At 44.6% G+C, this 21,520-nt stretch overlaps 1 protein-coding gene across 2 annotated transcripts in view; it reads right to left on the reverse strand.

Moving 5' to 3' along the window:
• FYTTD1 (forty-two-three domain containing 1) overlaps nucleotides 1–18,103 on the reverse strand; it is a 28,288-nt gene extending 10,185 nt beyond the window's left edge. For both annotated transcript variants that reach the window (XM_058187812.1, XM_058187811.1), the window contains exons 1-6: nucleotides 17,858–18,103; nucleotides 7,469–7,600; nucleotides 5,548–5,693; nucleotides 4,296–4,408; nucleotides 2,515–2,611; nucleotides 328–389 (exon numbers count right to left, since the gene is read on the reverse strand). In XM_058187812.1, coding sequence (XP_058043795.1) covers nucleotides 328–389; nucleotides 2,515–2,611; nucleotides 4,296–4,408; nucleotides 5,548–5,693; nucleotides 7,469–7,600; nucleotides 17,858–17,969 — 662 coding nt within the window. In that variant the 5' untranslated portion in view covers nucleotides 17,970–18,103. The remainder of the gene's footprint in view (nucleotides 1–327; nucleotides 390–2,514; nucleotides 2,612–4,295; nucleotides 4,409–5,547; nucleotides 5,694–7,468; nucleotides 7,601–17,857) is intronic.
• Between the last annotated feature and the right edge of the window lie 3,417 nt (nucleotides 18,104–21,520).

Genomic DNA, 21,520 nt, shown 5'->3' on the forward strand with positions numbered 1-21,520 from the left:
TCTTTGGTGCAGATGCTCTCAGTGTACATAAAATAAAAGATACCTTCACCAAGGTACAACACTTACAACACTTAATGATAGTCATAGGGTACAAATAGGCAATCAGAAAGAGATCTCTTCTTTAATTAACCCCACTCGTTTCTCCAGCAGCCAACCAGCTCCTCCTCCCGACCCAATTGAATTCCCACAGTGCACTTCTGGATTAGTTTGCAAGAACAAAAAAATACCTACAAGTCCTTAAAAAGATACAGAACTGAGATATGCCCCCCAAAAGAAAACGAGAATATAGATTGGTGATTGCTCGGTCAATTTCTCTCGAATACCTACGGGCGAGTCCGTTTGGCTCCCTGGTTTCTGTGGTCGCCTTCCGGATGGACTTGTGCTTGTACCTGGGGGATGGGAAAAGGGAAAGGGGAGGAAGGAGAAAGAAAGGAGAAAGAAAGGAGAAAAAAGGAGAGGAAAGAAGAGGAGAGGAAAGGAAGTGGGAGGAAAGAAAAGAAAGGAAAGGAGATGGAAGGGAAAGGAAAGGAAAGGAAAGAAGAGGAGAGGAGAAGAGAGAGGAAAGGAAATGGGAGGAAAGAAAGGAAAGGAAGGAAAGGAGAGGAGAAGAGAGGAAAGAAGGAGAGGAGAGGAGAGGAAGTGGGAGGAAAGAAAGGAAAGGAAGGAGAGGAGTGGAGGAGATGGAAGGGAAAGGAAAGGAAAGGAAAGAAGAAAAGGAGAGGAGAGGAGAGGAAAGAAGGAAAGGAAGGAGAGGAGAGGAAGTGGGAGGAAGGAAAGGAAAGGAAAGGAAAGGAAAGGAAAGGAAAGGAAGGAGAGGAGTGGAAGAGATGGAAGGGAAAGGAAAGGAAAGAAGAAAAGGAGAGGAGAGGAGAGGAGAGGAAGTGGGAGGAAAGAAAGGAAAGGAAAGGAAAGGAGATGGAAGGGAAAGAAAAGGAAAGACGAAAAGGAGAGGAGAGGAGAGGAGAGGAGAGGAAAAATTCAGATACCTATGGATAGCAAACTAGTAAGTTGAAGCATACAAGGAAAAATAAAGTCTTGGGATTTCTACTACTTTCTAAAGTTACAAAAAGTCCTCCTATTGGCTCGGTCATTGTTTCTCAATCTTGGCAACTTTTAAGATGTGCGGACTGCAACTCCCAGAATTCCCCAGCCGGAATTCTGGGAGTTTGCAACCCACACTTCCTAAACTTGCTAAGGTTGACAAACACTCCACTAGATGTTTATGTACTTTTGTGATATTCTTCTAAAATTTATTTTCTCCCCCATATTTCTACACCTAGAATTAAACCATCGCTTCCAAGTTTGTTGGCAGCAGGAAAGGCAAGATGGAATAACAAGAGTTGGAAGGGACCTTGGAGGTCTTCTAGTCCAACCCCCTGCTCAGGCAGGAAACCCGATACCATTTGTCCCAAGGATGCCCCTCACCCAAATAGGAATCTTAAAAGCCCCTCACCTTTACAATTCAGTCAAGGGTATTCACAGGTAGAATCCTTGGTGCTTAGTGGTTTTCTTGCAGACATTTAATGACCCAACTAGGTAACATCATCAGTGCTAAAAGGGAGGGGGTTGTGGCGAGGAAGGAGGAGGAGTTCTGTGGGGTCCTTGGTGCTCTCTGAACTTGGTGGTTTTCTGGAAGACGTTTGGTGACCCAACTAGGTAACATCATCAGTGCCAGAAGGGAGGGGGGGTTGTGGAACGGGGAAGGAGGAGGGGGAGGGGAAGGAGGAGGAGGAGGAACCTGATGCACTCTGAACTCGGGTTGTTTCGTTGCAGGCATTTCATAACTCCACTAGGTAACATCATCAGTGCTGTAAGGGAGGAGGATGAGAAGTTGGGGGACTTGATGTTCTCTGAGCTTGGTTGCTTTCTTGCAGGCGTTTCATTACCCAGCTAGATAACATCATCAATGCTAGAAAGGAGTAGCGTTTGCTCTCTCATCAGCAACCAACAGGGATTTTTTTTTTTTTCATTTATATCCCGCCCTTCTCCGAAGACTCAGGGCGGCTTACAGTGTGTAAGGCAATAGTCTCATTCTATTTGTATATTTACAAAGTCAACTTATTGCCCCCCCAACAATCTGGGTCCTCATTTTACCTACCTTATAAAGGATGGAAGGCTGAGTCAACCTTGGATTAACACCAAGATTAATATTAAAGCAAAAATCAAGGAGGAAATAATAACCCAATCAACATAACTAACCGTCTCAGATAAACAAGTTAAGAGTAAACAACAGCCTAACCAAGGCAACCCTGAGGCCACACCCACTAACACTGACAGGCCAAGAGCCCCTTGTGCATAAGCAGAGAGCAAACCCCATTCCCTTCTAGCCCTGATGGTGTTACCTAGTGCGGTAATGAAACGCCTGAAACGCTAGGCTCCCCCGGGAAACGGCCCCCGACGGGAACCAACCTCTGAATGACAAGACGTTACAATTTGCAGAACAGCCGTCAAATCTTTCCCCTCAGATTGACAGGTCCTTCCTTCCAAGAGAGAAATGCGGAGATATCCACTTACCTTCAGGCCCCGCCGAAAGAGGAAAGTCGCTTGGCGCGTATCTTTCTGCTGGTATAATTTATTCCCAATTCTGGTGGAAAGGGACTGTATGCTCGGCCTGTAAATACAGCAAATAATCATAACTACATATCCTTGTTATCATTTATTTGCAGGGGTGGCCCTTTTAAGGCTTGTGGACTTCAACTCCCAGAGCCGTACTGGCTGGCTCAGGAATTCTGGGAGCTGAAGTCCACAAATCCTAAGGGGGTCATAGTTCCCCGACTCTGATTTATTGCCACCATAGAGGTATGCTGTCAGGGTTCCGATGGAGGCCCTAATTAAATCATGAAACTTGAACTAAACTTCAAAAGAAATCCGGTTATTTATTAGGAGCTTCATGTCGGCAGGTTCCCAAGTGAAGCCAGCTCTGACCCTACGTAATTTACGCCTCAATCATGACCCTATTCCCCCCCGCCCCCAGGGAGTGTCATCAATCACATTCGCCACCGGAGCAATTTCCCAGGTTGTAGAGACCACTCCACTCCAGCTGCTATGGGTAGCCCTGGGATACAGCCTTGAGAGAGATAAGTCTGAATGTGCATCTGGCTGCCGTGCCTGTTTCGTCTATTCCCCCTTGTTTATGGCAACTCAAGAGTAAGTCAGGGATGCTTTGCAAGTTGACATTTTCCTTGATTTACAACAATCTGCTTAATGATACAGTGGCATGGCAAAAAGGCTTATTTTTGGGATAGGACTTACATTAAAAGGTAAAGGTTCCCTTTGCACGTATATGCTAGTCGTTCCCGACTCTAGAGGGCGTTGCTCATCTCTGTTTCAAAGCAGAAGAGCCAGCACTGTCCAAAGACGTCTCCATAGTCATGTGACCGGCATGACTCAATGCCAAAGGCGCACGGAACGCTGTTACCTTCCCACTGAAGGTGGTCCCTATTTTTTCTACTTGCATTTTTTACGTGCTTTCGAACTGCTAGGTTGGCAGAAGCTGGGATAAGTCACGGGAGCTCACCCTGTTAGGGACTCAAACCTCTGAACTGCCGACCTTTCGATCGACAAGCTCAACATCTTAGCCACTGAGCCACCACATCCCCTTAGGACTTATATTAGGAGCATGCCAAAAAAAAGAAAAAAATCAGTCTAGGGCTTATTTTTTTGGGTTAGGTCTTCTTTTTGGGGAATCACAGTACATATAACATAACATAACATCAGAGTTGGAAGGGACCTTGGAGGCCTTCTAGTCCAACCCCCTGCCCAGGCAGGAAACCCTACACCATCTCAGTCAGATGGTTATCCAACATTTTCTTAAAAATTTCCAGTGTTGGAGCATTCACAACTTCTGAAGGCAAGTCGTTCCACTTATTAATTGTTCTAACTGTCAGGAAATTTCTCCTTAGTTCTAAGTTGCTTCTTTCCTTGATCAGTTTCCACCCATTGCTTCTTGTTCTACCCTCAGGTGCTCTGGAGAACAGCCCAACTCCCACTTCTCTGTGGCAGCCCCTGAGATATTGGAACACTGCTATCATGTCTCCCCTAGTCCTTCTTTTTGTTAAACTAGACATACCGAGTTCCTGCAACCGTTCTTCATATGTTTTATCCTCCAGTCCCCTAATCATCTTTGTTGCTCTTCTCTGCACTCTTTCTAGAGTCTCAACATCTTTTTTACATCGTGGCGACCAAAACTGGATGCAAAATACAGTACATGTATAAGGAATCTCTTTCCTTATATGTAGGCTTCTCGCAAGGTCCAAGCTTCAAGGAAACATCTCTGAAAGGACCAGGCAGCTTACCTTCGATTTAACAAGGCAGGTCTTCGGAACCGGGCTCCTTGCTTCCTCTGTAATTCAGGTTGTCTCTGGATGGGCATCTTCCTTTTCAAAACGGAGTAATTCCTCTGCAGGTTCTTTAGGGAGAAACACAAAAGTCAGGCAAGTGCATAGTCAGGTGAGTGAAACAAAAACAAGATCAAAGCCCACCCCCTAAAGGTGCTTTTTTTCAGGAGGCAACTGGACTTCCTTGTTTTTTACTTTTGAAGACGTTTCGCTTCTCCTCCAAGGAGCTTCTTCAGCTCTGACTGGATGGAGGGGAATGGATGAATCAGAGCTGAAGAAGCTTCTTGGATGAGAAGTGAAATGTCTTAAAAAAAAAAAAAAATCCAGAAAGTCCAGCTGCCTCCTGAAAAAAAAGCCCCTTTGGGACGATCCTGACCTGGAGGACTGAGAATCTCTTACAGACCTGGAATCAAAGCCTCTCCCCCCCCAAACTAAACAAAGAAGCAGATCCCAAGATCCCAAGGTTAGACCGGAGCTATATTTCCATCCTAGGAGAAGCCTGGAGATCAGGCAGGAAAATGACTTCAAGGGTCAAGTGAGGATTCTAAAGAGAAATTGGTTGCCTGGGGAATTCTGGGAGTTGGAAGTCCACAAGTCTTAAAAGTTGCCGTGTTTTGAGACTCCGGACCTAATGCAAGGCTCTGGGAATCATTAATATCATGTACAGGTAGTCGTTGACTTAGAAGAGTTCGTTTAGTGACCAAAGTTACAACGGCACTGAAAAAAAGGGGACTTATGACCAGTATTCACACTGATGACTGTTGAAGCCTCCCCGTGGGTCACGTGATCGAAATTCAGATGCTTCGCAAATGACTCATATTTACGACGGTTGCAGTGTCCCGGAATCACGTGATCCCCTTTTGCGACCTTCTGAAGAGCAAAGTTAAGATTCGCTTATCAACCGTTTGACTAATTTAAGAACTGCAGTGATCCATGTAACAATTGTGGGGAGGAAGGTTGTTAAACGGGGCAAACTCACTTAAGCAAATGTTTCGGGTAGTAGCAGAAATGTTGGGCTCAATGGTGGTCATTAAGTCAAGGACTACCTGTCCTCGACTGATGTTTCTCGGGCTTAGCCATTTTAAGATGGGTTGACTGCACCATCCAGAGTTCCCCAGCCACCCAGCAGGCAATGTCATGGCCGAGCGACTTAAAAGAAAGGAGAACGATTCTCCTCCCTTCCCCAAACTGCACGGAAGCCACTTGGTACCTTTTCAGTGAGAGGCGATCTGTTGAGGGGGCTGATGCCTTTGTGAGCCCCCAGGGCTTTCCTTGCCGCCAGGCCCGTCTTAATGCCATAGGCACGCCTCTTCCCCGGCACCTGCTTTCGACGTCCTAAGTGGTTCTTGCCAAAACCTGTGAGGGAGGAGAGAAAGAGAGAGAGAGAGAAAGAAAGAGAGAAAGGAAGAAGGGAGGGAAGGAAGGAAGGAAAAAAGAAGAAAGGAAAGGAGAGGAGAGGAGGAGAGAGCAAGGAAGGAAGGAAAAAAGAAGAAAAAGAAAGAAGAAAGGAAAGAAAAGAGGGAGGGAGGAAAAGACAGAAAAAGAAGGAAAGAAAGAAAGAAAGGAAGGAAGGAAGGAAGGAAGGAAGGAAGGAAGGAAGAAAGGAGGGAAGGAAGGAAGGAAAAAAGAAGAAAGGAAAGGAGAGGAGAGGAGAGGAGGAGAGAGCAAGGAAGGAAGGAAGGAAAAAAAGAAAAGAAAAGAAAGGAGAGGAGAGGAGGAGAGAGCAAGGAAGGAAGGAAAAAAGAAGAAAGGAAAGGAGAGGAGAGGAGGAGAGAGCAAGGAAGGAAGGAAGGAAAAAAGAAGAAAAGAAAAGAAAAGAAAGGAGAGGAGAGGAGGAGAGAGCAAGGAAGGAAGGAAAAAAGAAAAGGAAAGAGGGAGGGAGAGATGGAGGGAAGGAAAGGAAGGAAGGAAGGAAGGAAGGAAGGCAAGGAAGGGAGGGAAGGAAGGGAGGGAAAAGAAGAAAGGAAAGAGGGAGAGAGGAAAAGACAGAAAGAAGAAGAAGAAGAAGAAGAAGAAGAAGAAAGGAAGGGAGGGAGGAAAAGATGGAAGAAAGGAAGGAAAAAAGAAAGGAAAAGAAAAGAAAGAAGAGGAGAGAGAGAGCAAGGAAGGAAGGGAAAAAGAAGAAAAGAAAGAAGAAAGAAGGAAGGAAAGGAAAGAGGGAGGGAGGGAGGAAAAGACAGAAAAAGAAAGAAAGGAAGGAAGGAAGGAAGGAGGGAGGAAAGGAAAGGGAGGTAGGGAGGAAAGAAGGAAGGAAGGAAGGAAGGAAGGAAGGAAGGAAGGAAGGAAGGAAGGAAAAGACAGAAAGAAGAAGAAGAAGAAGAAGAAGAAGAAGAAAAGAAGAAGAAAAGAAAGGGAGGAAAAGCCAGGAGGAAGGAAGGAAGGAAGAGGGGAAGGAAGAAAAGAAAGAGAAAGAAAGAGAGGACGGAGGGAAAAGAAGGCATTAGGTCCTTTTATGTGCCATGAGAATAACCTTGGGAGACAGGAGGAAGAACAGAAGTCTGGATAACTGTCATTCAAAAGGTGTCTCAGCCAATAAAAGGAAAGGGGGGGGAGGGGCGTGGGAAATGTCTTAGAAGGGACCCTCCCTAGTTTTCTGGAAAGTAAAAGTAAAGGAGGGGAGAGGAGCTTTCAGACTTGCAAGACTCTTGGTACAGTAACCTTACAATAAAGATAATCTTACAACCACTTGTTTAGTGACCGTTCAAAGTTACTCCCACACTGAAAAAAGGGACTTATGACCGTTTGGCACATTTATAACAATTGCGACATCCCCATGGTCACGCGAGCAAAATCCAGATGCTTGGCAACTGGCATGTACTTATGACGGTTGCCATGTCCTGGGCTCACGCGATCCTCTTTGGCGACCCTCTGATGAGCAAGTCACTGAGGGAGCAGGATTCACTTAATAACAGTGTTGCTGGCTCTAAAAGTGCGGTGATTCACTTAGCGACTGTGGCAAGAAAGGTCATAAAACGGGGCAAAATCTCACTTCACCAGTGTCTCTCGTAGTGGTTGTAAGTTGAGGACCACCGGTACCAACAACCAATCACATTAGTTGTCTCCTACCTTGCCCAAAACACGGGCCTCGGATGGTTTCAGTGAAAACAAACCATGATCCAAACCCAACAAACCTGGATAGTCTTGAATTCCCCACTTGATTCTCCTCATCCGGAACTGTCGCGTGCCATTCTGTGAAAGGCTTCTCTTCATCTTGGGGGAATTTTGCTTCCTCTCTTCTCGCTTGTTCAACTTAATTATGTCGTCTGTGAAAGAGAAATCGGGTTGGCGTTGAAGACGTGGCGGCCCAGGCAAAGAACCCATACAGGTGGTTCCTCAATTTTACAACGGTTCGCTTAGTGCAGAGGTGGGTTTCACATCTTTTTACCACTGGTTCGCCATGCGTGTACCTTCCACGCATGCGCCCGGTGTCAAAAACGTGGCTAAATACGGCATAGCGCTGGGGCGGGAGGGGGCGGGAGGGGGCGGGCCCACCCTAGGTCTCCGCTACCGGTTCGCCCAAACTGGTCCGAACCAGCTGAATGCCACCACCGGCTTAGTGACGTTCAAAGTTACGACTCCACTGAAAAAAGTGACTTGGGACTGTTTTTCACACCCTATGTCAGGGGTGCCTCCGTTCAAAACCCAAGAAAGAAAAACTCCAATTCCATTGTTTATAGAGAAAGGTACTTTTACTGAATATGAACTGAATGCAATGAAAGAAAAGCAAGGTCTGAAATAATAGGCGCGAAAATTAGATATTGAAATCAATTATATATATCAATTATATATACAGGGCCGCGGTGTGGCTCAGGCTGTAAGAAGCCTGTTATTAAACACAGCTGCTTGCAATTACTGCAGGTTCAAGTCCCACCAGGCCCAAGGTTGACTCAGCCTTCCATCCTTTATAAGGTAGGTAAAATGAGGACCCAGATTGTTGGGGGGCAATAAATTGACTTTGTAAATATACAAATAGAATGAGACTATTGCCTTACACAATGTAAGCCGCCCTGAGTCTTTGGAGAAGGGCTGGATATAAATAAATAAATAAAAAAAATTCCAAATCCTAAAGCCAGATTTTCTTATTGGGTATTTTGCCAGAAAGGGGTTGGACTAGAAGACCTCCAAGGTCCCTTCCAAATCTGAAATAATAATAATAATAATAATAATAATAATAATAATAATAATAATAATAGTAATAATAATTATTATTATTATTATATAGCAAAGAAGAAATGTATTTAATTATTCACGTAATAACAGCAGCAAGAATGGTATTTGCGCAAAATTGGAAGTTAGAGAGAATCCCATCAGAAGGTGAAATAAACAAAAAGATTTGAGACTGTGAGGAAATGAATAGATTAACTTTTAAGAATAAAAGATAAACAGGAATCGGTGTATTTCAAGACGCGGGAAAGATTTTATGTATGGCTAGAAAAGAGATAGAAATAAAAGACGATAGATAGGTAAACAATGTTAATAAATGGAAAATAAATGAGAAAAACGGTTATGAAGAAATAGAAACCCAGATATCGCCAGAGTAAATGGAAAAGGGGGGGTCGGGGGGGACGAAGAAGAGAAGATTATAGATATAAATGTACAGTTATGAAATGATGGATTGGGTAAAATAGAAAAGAAACTGAAAAGAAAGTATATATTATCAAAAGATTGGAGTTGCTTGGATACCAAACAAGGGAAATATTATACAACAAAGAAAGAAAGAAAGAAGAGAGGAATAGAAGGTAAGATAGAGGAGATGAAGGAGAGAGAGGGATGGAAGGAAGGAGAAGGAGAGGAAGATAAGTTAGGAGATAAGAGTAGGAGAGAAGGTGAGAAAGGAGGGAAAGAGAAGAGGAGTGGGGGAGAGGAAAGGGAAGTAGGCATGAGGAAGGAGAGGAGGAGGAAGAAGGTAGGAAAGGAGAAGAAGGAGGGAGGGAAAAGAGAAGAAGAAGGTTTGTTGTCAAACAGGAGGGAAAGAAAGGGTAGAAGAGCAACTCCAAATGCAATTAAAAAGCTTTATTGTTGTGCTTTCTTTCGAGAGAATATGTATGATTATCTACGACTAAGAAAATGTACATTTATAATAGGTGTAGAAGAAAAGAAACAAATAAAAAACTTTTTATTAAAAAGAAGAAGAAGAAAGCAATCCCTCCCTCCAAGGAACCAGGTTAAGTGTCCAATCCACGTCTCCCCAAGGGGGTCATGTGGGGCTCTTCTTCAGACGGCCCCCATCTCTCCGGTATGCGTGAACGGTTGACCTTGACAGCTCTCAGCTCCGTCCACAGCTGTTTGTAGCCTGTGAGAAGTTTCCTCCCTTTTTTCGAGACCTCTCCATCAGCTCACTTCCCCCCCACCCATATACCAGCAAAGCCTCCCCACTCCCGTTACAATGGCAGCCGATAGCAAGCAAGCAAGCATCATAGGGAGAGGCTGATGCCCTATGACTGTTGCAGCATCACGCGATCAAAATTCAGACGCTTGACAACTGGTTCGTATTTGTGACGGTTGGTGTCACCCAAAGTCATGTGATCCAGGGGTGAAATCTAAAAATGTTCCCTACCGGTTCTGTGGGCGTGGCTTAATTGGCGGGCGTGGCTTGGTGGTCAGATGACTGGGTGGGCGTGGCCGATAACAATAAATAATAAAAATAATTAACATCTGGGAGCAATGAACGGACTCCGGAGCCTCCAGAGGCGGACAGCAAAGAGGAGCCTGTTCCTAGTGCACACATGTGAAGAGCTGCCAGAAGGCAAGAGCAGCTAAAGCAAAAAGGACGACTCAGGAGTAAGGCCAGGAGATGATTGGCCCCTCCCAAGGCTTAAAACAGCAGCAAACGGTGCTGCAATTGTTTCTTATCTCCTGTTTCTGAACTTCCTGGGTTCTTGACTAGAAAAGCCTTTGGCAGAGTGCCAAAGAAGACAAAGGTCTGTGATAAGGCCAAAGGACTTTGTTTTGGATTTAATTTGGACTAAGCTGAGAATGAAGTAATTCTCAGCTGTTCTAATAAAATATGTTTGGTTAGGACTGATTATGTCTTTGGGCCATTCACCAAGAGACAAGGAGTTCTAGTCCCGCCTTAGGCAGTAAGCTGGCTGGGTGACTTTGGGCCAATCACCAGGAGACGAGGAGTTCTGGTCCCTCCTTAGGTACCAAGGCTAGAAGCTGGGACATGGTGAGTTCTAATCCTATCTTAGCCAGGAAAGGCAGGTAGGTGACTTTGGCCAGCCAACTCTCTCAGCTCAGCCCACGTCACAGAGTTGCTGTTGTGAGGAAACTAGGAGGAAGGGGCATTTGGTACAGTATGTTCACCACCTTGAGTTATTTACAAAGAGTAGTAAACATGTGATAAAAGAAGTCTATTTTTTTTTTAAAAAACCAACAACAGACGTACAACTTAAGGAAAAGTGCAAAAAAGCCAATTTCGAAAGGAAAAGCGAGAAGCCCTTTTAAACACTATTTATTATTTATTTGATTTTTATACCACCCTTCTCCCGAAGGACTCAGGGCGGTGTACAGGCAAAATAAAACCAACAGTACAATACAGTTTAAAATGCAATTTAAAAAACTTATTAAAATTCAATTTAAGCCAGCCCCGCGCGGATAAAAAGGTGTGTCTTCAGTTCGCGACGGAATGTCCGAAGGTCAGGTATTTGGCGTAAACCCGGGGGAAGCTCGTTCCAGAGTGTGGGAGCCCCCACAGAGAAGGCCCTTCCCCTGGGGGCCGCCAGCCGACATTGCTTGGCGGACGGCACCCTGAGAAGTCCCTCTCTGTGAGAGCGTACGGGTCGGTGGGAGGCATGTGGTAACAGCAGGCGGTCCCGTAAGTACCCAGGTCCTAAGCCATGGAGCGCTTTAAAGGTCGTAACCAACACCTTAAAGTGCACTCGGAAGGCCACAGGTAGCCAGTGCAGTCTGCGCAGGAGCAGTGTTACGTGGGAGCTACGTGTAGCTCCCTCTATCACCCGCGCAGCTGCATTCTGGACTAACTGAAGCCTCCGAGTGCACTTCAAGGGGAGCCCCATGTAGAGAGCATTACAATAATCCAAGCGAGAGGTAACGAGCGCATGAGTGACTGTGCATAAGGCATCCCGATCAAGGAAGGGGCGCAACTGCCGAATCAGGCGAACCTGGTGGAAGGCCCTCCTGGAGACGGCCGTCAAATGATCTTCAACCGACAGCCGATCATCCAGGAGGACACCCAAGTTGCGCACCCTATCCTTTGGGGCCAGTAACTCGCCTCCAACAGTCAGCTGCAGCTGCAGCTGACTGAATCGGGGTGCCGGCATCCACAGCCACTCCGTCTTGGAGGGATTGAGCTTGAGCCTGTTTCTCCCCATCCAGACCCGTACGGCTTCCAATCACCGGGACAGCACTTCAACAACTTCATTGGGGTGGCCCGGGGTGGAAAAGTACAGCTGAGTGTCGTCAGCGTACTGCGGGTACTGCCCGCAAAACCATCTCCTGCTTAAGCGGAGGGTTGGACTAGAAGACCTCCGAGGTCCCTTCCAGCTCTATTCTGTCCTAAGAGTTGCACACAAAGGTGCACAACTGAAGAGAGAAACAAAAGTCAGGATTCTTCCAGAATTAAACGGATGAAAAAAAAAAAAATTAGGAGGTTAGGATGGGAAAAAGTGCCCTGGGCAGGGATTGGACTCAGTGGCCCATGAAGCCCAGATCAGCACAACAATTACTTCAGTGAAATGAGAAAGTGGGATCTGCAAAAGGACATTTTCCTCCTCCTCTGGTTGAAAAGGCTGGAAAGGTGTTTTGTGTTGCCCAGAGGGACGAATTTAAATCAGGCACCGCTTACGAAATCTCTCCGTGATCTCTCCCTGGAGACAGGTTTTTTTTTTCCCCCCAATTCATTTTCCAAGGTTATTAACTCTCTTAACAAATAGCTTTCTCCCGATAGATAGACTGGCCTTAAGAGAAAAACAAAGCCACGGTGGAGATGAATTGGCTAAATTTCCTCCAGCTTTTTCGAAAACCTGAAGTTGAAACAAGGGCGCCCGAGATGTCTAAGCCGGGGTGCTGAGTGAATTACGATGGCTTTTTGTCAAAGGAAATGAGGGCCGCTCCGAAGTCACCATTCTTGGCGTCTGCAAGTGGAACCTATTTTCGGTGAAAGCATCTTAAATTGGCTCTTGTTCTCGGTATTTCAATGTTAAGTCTCCGGCTGGCAAAGGAGAATTTAATTTTAATTCGTTGCCAGACAATTGCAGGAGTCAGAAAAGCTCCAATAGAAGAAAAAAGCCAACTGTACTGTACTATACACTGTAACTATACTGTATTATACACCATACTATAAACTATACTATAATTATACTATACTATACTATAACTGTACTACACACTATACTATAAACTATACTATAACTATACTATACTATAACTGTACTACACACTATACTATAAACTATACTATAACTATATTATACCTGTACTATACACTATACTATAAACTATAACTATACTATAACTATATTATACACTATACTATAAACTATACTATAACTATTATACTATACTATAAACTATACTATACCATACTATAACTATACTATATATACTATACTGTACTATACTATAACCATACTATACTATACCTGTACTATACATACTATAAACTATACTATAACTATACTGTATTATACACCATACTATACTATACACTATAACTATACTATAACTATACTGTACTATACACTATACTATAAACTATAACTATACTATAACCATATTATACACTATACTATACTATACTATAACTATAATTATACTATACTGTATTATACACCATACTATAAACTATACTATAACTATATATACCTGTACTATACACTATACTATAAACTATACTATAACTATACTGTACTATACTATAAACTATAACTATACTATAACTGTACTATACACTATACTATAAACTATACTATAACTATACTATACTATAACTGTACTACACACTATACTATAAACTATACTATAACTATATTATACCTGTACTATACACTATACTATAAACTATAACTATACTATAACTATATTATACACTATACTATAAACTATACTATAACTATACTATACTATACCTGTACTATACACTATACTATAAACTATACTATAACTATACTATACTATACCTGTACTATACACTATACTATAAACTATACTATAACTATACCTGTACTATACACTATACTATAAACTATAACTATACTATAACTATATTATACACTATACTATAAACTATACTATAACTATACTATACTATAACTGTACTACACACTATACTATAAACTATACTATAACTATATTATACCTGTACTATACACTATACTATAAACTATAACTATACTATATATTATACACTATACTATAAACTATACTATAACTATACTATACTATAACTGTACTATACACTATACTATAAACTATACTATAACTATACTATACTATACTATACACAATACTATAACTAGACTGTACACTATAACTGTACTATACTACACTATACACTATAACTATACACTATAACTGTACTATACACTATACTATACTATAACTATACTACAGCTATACTATACACTACACTACACTAATCACACATTCCCCACCCCACACTACACACTCCCCACCCCACCCCACCCCCTACACTACATCTATTACTATTACTATTATTATTACCCATGATATATTACTATATTTAGGGCTATTTAATCACCATCTGCAACATTCCCAGCCGGAATTCCACCAGCCAGGTCAATGGGTGAAGCTAGAGACGCTTAACGACCAGATGATTCACTTAACAACACCACCAGCACTTCATTTAACCACTGTGGCAACAACAATAACAAAAAAGGCCCTGGAACCGGGTGGGGCTCGCTTAGTAACTGTCCTGATCCAGGTCTTCATTGTGGCCGTAAGTCAAGGACTACCTCTGTGTGTGTGTGTGTGAGCAAGCGGTTTTATCTGCAGCGCACATCTTTCTCTGCATAAAAGGGAATTTCTCAACTCCCGTCTGCAAAAGAGGCCCTGGGGTTTTCCTCTCGTTTTTGTTTTTAAAAGGGAAAAAAAAACCATTTGTGAAAGAAGGTGAAATCTAAATTTCTTTCCAACCGGTTCTGTGGGCGTGGCTTGGTGGGGCGGGGTCATGTGACTGGGTGGGCGTGGCTATGTGACGGGGGGGGGGTTGTGGATCAAAAGACAGAAACTCACTAACCATGTCCTGCTGGAGCAGGGTTGGACTAGATGATCTCCAGGTCCCTTCCAGTCCTGGATTATCCTCTGAAGCGGCGTCTAGTGCCAGGTTTGTAGTCCTTCCTTCCTCTCCTTTTTCCTCCCTCCCTCCTTCCTTCCTTCTTTCCTTCCTTCCTTCCCACCCCCTCTCAAATGAAACCCCCCCCTCATTTTTTGCCTACATTCCACATTTTTTGCCTTTTTACCTTTTAGCTGGCTTAGGAATTCTGGGAATTGAAGTCCACATGTCCTAAAGGGGCCATAATTGCCCAACCCTGATCTACCTATCGTAATATATTAATATATTATTATTATTAATAATAATATATATAACATATTAATATTATTATTATTAATATATTAATAATAATATATTAATATTGTAAATATCGTAATAGATCTATCTATCTATCTATCTACCCATTCTTGAATACAGCTCACCTGTCTGGAACCGATACCACATCTCTGACATTAATACAATTGAACGAGTCCAGAAATATTTTACAAGAAGAGTTCTCCACTCCTCTGTAAACAGCAAAATACCTTATACCTCCAGACTTGAAATCCTGGGATTAGAAAACTTAGAACTCCGCCAACTCAGACATGACCTGTGTTTAACACACAGAATCATCTATTGCAATGTCCTTCCTGTTAAAGGCTACTTCAGCTTCAATCACAATAATACAAGAGCAAACAATAGATTCAAACTTAATGTTAACCGCTTCAATCTTGATTGCAGAAAATATGATTTTTGTAACAGAGTTGTTAACGCTTGGAACACACAACCTGACTCTGTGGTCTCTTCTCAAACTCCCAAAATCTTTAACCAAAAACTGTCTACCATTGACCTCATCCCATTCCTAAAAGGACTATAAGGGGCGTGCATAAGAGCACAAAAGTGCCTACCGTTCTTGTCCTATTGTTTTCTTTCATTATATGTGTTTATATATAATGCTGTAACAAAATAAATAAATAAAACAAAGTAATAGAATCTTGAAAAATGGTGGACATTTTAACTTCCCTCCTTCTTAATCAAGGCAGGGCAATCTTCCGTTTCTTTCTAACACCTTCCTTCCATCCTGGTCTTAATTCAGATTTTGCTAGCTGCTGTATTCCTTCTCCAGCCATCTCTGTAGTCCTCTACACTCAGGCACAGAAACTCCCTGCTTATTAATACTCTCTCAATCCAACCTACTTCAGAAAGGTGTGGTTATGTGAAAAAGGAAGTACTATTTATTTATTTATTTATTTTATTAGATTTTTATTTTTACTTTATTAGATTTTTATTTTTACTAGGTGTACGGCCAACTTCCTAGAGTCAGGATAAAAGTAAAATATCAATAATAATCAAATAAACAGAAGAGTTCCTAACCCTAATTCTGAAGAGAACTGCCAGTTTTGTTTATATTTTATTTATATTTCATATTTCTTAATTGCTCATCTTCCTTCTGTTCTTATTGGAAAAAATCTTTGCCTTCAATCAATATTTCCACTTACATCTTTTAAATTGTTTGCCCTCCCTAGAAAGCTACTTAAACATTTCTAAAATAAACAGATTTTCTACCACCATCAAGGCATTTGGGCTTTATTTGCTACTATATTGCTTTTTTTTAAACAACTGTTTTCCTTTATTGTTTTTCATTCTCTAAACCCTTCTCTATACGTGTAAACCACCTGCTAGTTTGAGCTAAAATATAGGTGGGGCAATTTTTGATTTAATTTGCTACGGGAAAACCCAACCACCTATACATTCAGGAAAAAAATGCCATGCTTTTAAGCCCTTATCTATCCCAGGGTAACATTCAGTGTGAACACAGGTCCACCTGTCTACCACTATTTCATGTACACTGAGACCTTATGCACCTCAGAGAAATTCCGTGTGTTTCTAATCACACTTGGCCAATGAAGAATTCGAATTCTAAATTCTAACCAAGAGGTTCAAATACCAGGTAATCTTCAGTGGTGCACAGACAACCTACAGACCATGGCTAAACCGACATCTTTCAGCAGCAAACAATGAGACTCAAAACAGATGTTGGTAAATTTTCTTCTCCCAAACCGAAAGGTGCAAAACCTAAAACCTAAGGGCAGGGAGCAGCAAGCAAACTCTGGCTGCCCTCCTTAAAACTAAGGTTAATGATTCTTTTTTTAATTTTTATTTAGCATATGGCATCTCTACAGAGGTCATGCAATCACCGATAATTGTATATATTTAATTGTATATATTTTGTATTTTACTCTGGCTGTACACCGCCCTGAGTCCTTCGGGAGAAGGGCGGTATAAAAATTTAATAAATAATAACAATAATAATCGATATGCAAACACTAACAAAACACACTACACACACAAACACAAATGTTAAGTGACGCATCAGACTCTATGGCACCATATTATGGCAATCTTATCACGGTTTTACCCAGTGCTGGGCTGCTACCAATTCACCCCGGTTCGGACGAACCAGTAGCAGTGGGGGCTGGGAGGCTCCGCCCACCCCACCCAGATGTCATTAAATACACTCTGCACATGTGCAGAAGCTGCAGGCGCGCAAGTGAACCAGTAGCAAAGGTAAATGGCTTTACTTACCACCCCTGGTTTTACCTTATTATTTCATCTCATATGTTGTACTATTCGTTTGTGTGTGTGTTAATATTTTTTTTTATTTTGTGTGTATTTTGATACACGTTTGTGTACTTTTATATATTTTATACACACACACATATATGGCACACATATATACACAAACCACATGCACACAGATGCTCCACTATGGTTAATCTCCGGACAGGACAGGAGACCACCAGGAAATCCCAGATTGCAGACTCAGCTGACCTCAAGCCAGGCAATACCAGGAAGTGACAAGGCGTTTTGCTGGACCCAAGAGAAGACTTCCCCCTCGAGGTAAAGACTCACCCCCCTCCCCATCACCCCTGGTTCGGGAGCCCCTCCGCACCCCCTCGCCAGCGTCCCCATGGTTCGGCCCGAACACCCCCCTCGCCAGAGTCCCCATGGTTCGGCTCGAGCATTTCCCCCCCCGCTTCAGCGTCTCCATGGTTCGGTCCGCGTAAACCCTCTCTTTCACCTCCCCCCGCTGCTGTCTCCATGGTTCGGTCCCAGCACACCCCCGCCGGTGTCTCTATGGTTCGGCCCGAGCACGTTCACCCAGCATTCACATGGTTCGGTCCGAGCAACCCCCCCCTTCCCCGGTGTCCCCATGGTTCGGTCCGAGCAACTCCCTCCCCTCTCGCCGTTATTATGCCCGCTCGCCCTCCGCGCCGCGTCTCACCCAGAGACATGTCGATTTTTTCCAGCGTTTCTCCGCTGCCGCTGCTGATGCTGCTCCCGCCGCCGCCGCCGCCTCTCTGGAGCGAGAACGCCCCAACACCGAATCCGCTCATGGCCGCCGCCGCTGCTCTCGTCTATAAGCAAGACGCGAGAAAGAGCAGCAACCGACGGAGAGGGGGCGGGGGTCTCTTTTAACCTTCGGCGCATGCGTTAATCGCGCCCGGCGCATGCGCATTTGGCGCGTGCGCGTAGCGGCCGAAGCGAGGCGGGTGGGGGGAAGAGAGAGAGAGAGAGAGAGAGAGAGAGAGAGGGGAGGTTCCTTGTACTGGTTTCTCGGCACGCGCAGCGATTGCGACGCTAAGCGGCGAAGAAGGGTGGAAGGGAGCCCTCCGCCCCCTGCAGGCAGGGAGGACTCTACGCAGCCAGGATCTGGCTGGTATTCTATAGCAGGGGTCTCCAACCTTGGCAAAGCTGGCTGGGGAATTCTGGGAGTTGAAGTCCTCCAGGCTTAAAGTTGCCAAGGTTGGAGACCCCTGTTCTTTAGGGACAATGTGGTTTATTTTGACTTGAGTTTTAAACCATGGTTTAAATCAGTAGCACCTAGCTACTTTGGTTAATGAAACGTATGCAAGAAAACAACCAAGTTCAGAACCCTGAGCTACACAATATTCTCCTTTATTGAAATCAGGGTTTCTTTGAAAACCCATTTTGTTCAGTTCCCAGAATTCTTAAGAGGTCCATCATCATCCATCTTAAAATTGAGAAAGCCTTTTAATGTTGTAGGCCGCCCAGGATCATTGTGTGAGTTGGATGGCTATAAAAATGTGTTTAATGTTAAATAAAAACAGGTTTATACAACTCCTTTAACCTATGTGGAACTGAATCATGGTTTAAATTCAACTGCTGCAGTTTGCACAATGAAGGCCTGGGGCTGGATGGCTTGTTAGGTCCCCTTTTAATCGTTGATACACAGTTAGGTTATAACTTTGAGCGTGTGTGGTTTCCCTGATACACAAGATGTTTACACAATTACCTTACAGACGACCCCTGTAATGTATCTTTAAATATTTTGGCGGGAAACAAGCACGTTGCTGATTGGTTGAAGCCGCCGACTAAACTGTATTTAAGGAGAGGTTTTTCCCAGCCCGGGTTGCTGGGTTCACCATATAGTAAAGAGCTGTTGTCACTATCCTGGTCTCCTGCCTCGTTATTGCCCGAATCTAACACTGGCGACGAAGGTGGGATCTCGAGGCTAAGAGCGCCAGGAAAAGAGCTGAACTCACCAGGAAGACGCGAACCCAGCAAAACAAGGGCGGAAAGCAGCGATGTCCGGCTACACACCGCCAGCGCCATTCGACCCAGCCAAAGAGAAATGGGGGTCATACATGGCTCGCTTCGAGTGTTTCCTCGAAGCAAATGAACTTCAAGGGGTTTCCGACAACAGGAAACGAGCCTATTTTCTGAGCCACTGCGGTCCAGAAGTTTTCGACACCGCAGAATCCCTGGCTGAGCCAACGCCGGTACAGTCGGTACCGTGGCAAACTCTACAAACTCTGCTGAAAGCGCATTTCGCATCGATGCCATCCAAATATGTGCAACGGTTTGAATTCGGGGAGCGCAGACAGCAAGAAGGCGAGTCCATTAGTACATACATGGCCGCCCTAAGAAAAGCCTCAAAACATTGCGAATACCGAGACTTGGACGAGGCATTGCTGGAGCAACTCATCCGCGGGGTCAGGGACATCCGTTTGCGGAGGCGGCTGCTGGCTAAAAGCAACCTAACGCTGGCAAACGCCCTGGACGAAGCCAGGGCTCACGAGATGTCCACCCAAGCGGCAGAGACCTTACAAAAGCAGGTCACACCAACGGCTGGCGCGAAATCAACCCCGGTCCACAGTGAAGAGGTCCAGGCCGAATCGGAAGGGGAGGACGAGGAAGGAGTTTTCCACACCGGGAGGCCGGAGAAAGACGACCGGGGCGACTGCGCGAGTTGCGGAGGGCAACACCAACGACAACAATGCAGATTTAAAGACGCAACATGTCGGCGATGTGAAAGGAAGGGGCACCTAGCACAGGTCTGTCGAGCTCCCCAACCTTCCCGCCAAAAATTCAAACCAGCCAATCAGAGCGCGGGAACGACGAAGCGGTCAGTTTAAAAAAGGAGCGAAATTAAACCAAACTGTCGTGAGAGTGGGTCACGCATCAACTCGCCTAGAAAAGAAAATCTTCACAAAAGCAAAGATTGAGGGGGTGCCGTGCCGACTGGAGGTGGACACCGGCTCATCGATCACGATCATGTCCTGGGACAACCTCGTGAGAGCCTTACCCGCCATCGCAAAGCGCAAGCTGCAACCACAAAGACTAAAAGTACAGGACTACCAGGGGAATCGCATCCCTGTTCGAGGGGTAACGTCCGTCCACGTCGAATATGGACACTACAAGAAAACTCTGCCCATCACCATCGTCGATGGGACCCTGCCAAGCTTGTTGGGACTGGACTGGTTCCGAGCATTGGGCATGGGAGTGACCGGAGTCTTCAGAAACGAAGTCGACCTCAAAGACACACTCACAAAGGAGTTTGGGGACGTTTTCAAAGACTGCCTGGGCAAGTACAAGGGGACCCCTATATCCTTTAATTTAGACCCCCAAGTTGCCCCTATCCGCCTAAAGGCTAGGAGGGTCCCGTTCGCCCTAAAGCCCAGGATTGACCGGGAACTGGACAAGCTAGTGAACCAGGGAATTCTAGTGCCAGTTGACCATGCTAAGTGGGAGACCCCCATAGTCACCCCAGTCAAACCGGACGGATCGGTCCGGATTTGCGCTGATTACAAGGCAACGCTTAACAAAGCGTTGCAAAAGAGTGCTTACCCCGTTCCGGTGGTACAGCACTTACTGCACTCCATGGGGCAAGGGCAAGTTTTTGCCAAGCTAGACCTGGCCCAAGCCTACCAACAGCTGCCCGTAGACAGCAGCACAGCCGAAGCGCAAACAATTGTGACTCACAGAGGGGCTTTTAAGTGTACCCGGCTACAGTTTGGGGTTAGTGTGGCTCCAGGGTTATTTCAGAACCTGATGGAGCGGCTATTGCAAGGATTACCAGGGGTGGTACCATACTTTGACGATGTACTGGTATCCGCGGAAAACCTAGAGGAATTAGGGGCGAGGCTGCGAAAAGTTTTGGGCATTTTCCGGTCTGCCGGTCTCACGGTTAAACTAAACAAGTGCCAGATCGGGGTTGAGTCTGTGGAATTCCTGGGCTACCGGATAGACAGGGAAGGATTCACCCCACTGAGAGCAAGGCACGGGCCATCAGGAAGGCCCGGTGCCCAAGAACAAAAACGGAGTTACAGGCATTCTTGGGTCTGGTCAACTTCTACGCAGTATTCTTAAGAATAAGGCAACAGTAGCAGAGCCGCTGCATAAATTATTAGCTAAGACGGCTGCATGGTCTTGGGGAAAGGCGAAGCTAGGGCATTCAAGGTAAAAATCTCCTAACGAGTGATAGCCTCCTTATCCAGTACAATGGCACACTACCTTAGTGTTAAGCTGCGATGCATCTCCTTACGGGTGGGGGCTGTGCTCAGCCACAGGTTACCTAATGGCACAGAAGCCCCCATTGCATACTACTCCCGAACCATGTCATCAACTGAAAGGAATTATAGCC

The sequence above is a fragment of the Ahaetulla prasina genome, chromosome 6, assembly GCF_028640845.1.
Source record: "Ahaetulla prasina isolate Xishuangbanna chromosome 6, ASM2864084v1, whole genome shotgun sequence".
NCBI lineage: Eukaryota > Metazoa > Chordata > Lepidosauria > Squamata > Colubridae > Ahaetulla > Ahaetulla prasina.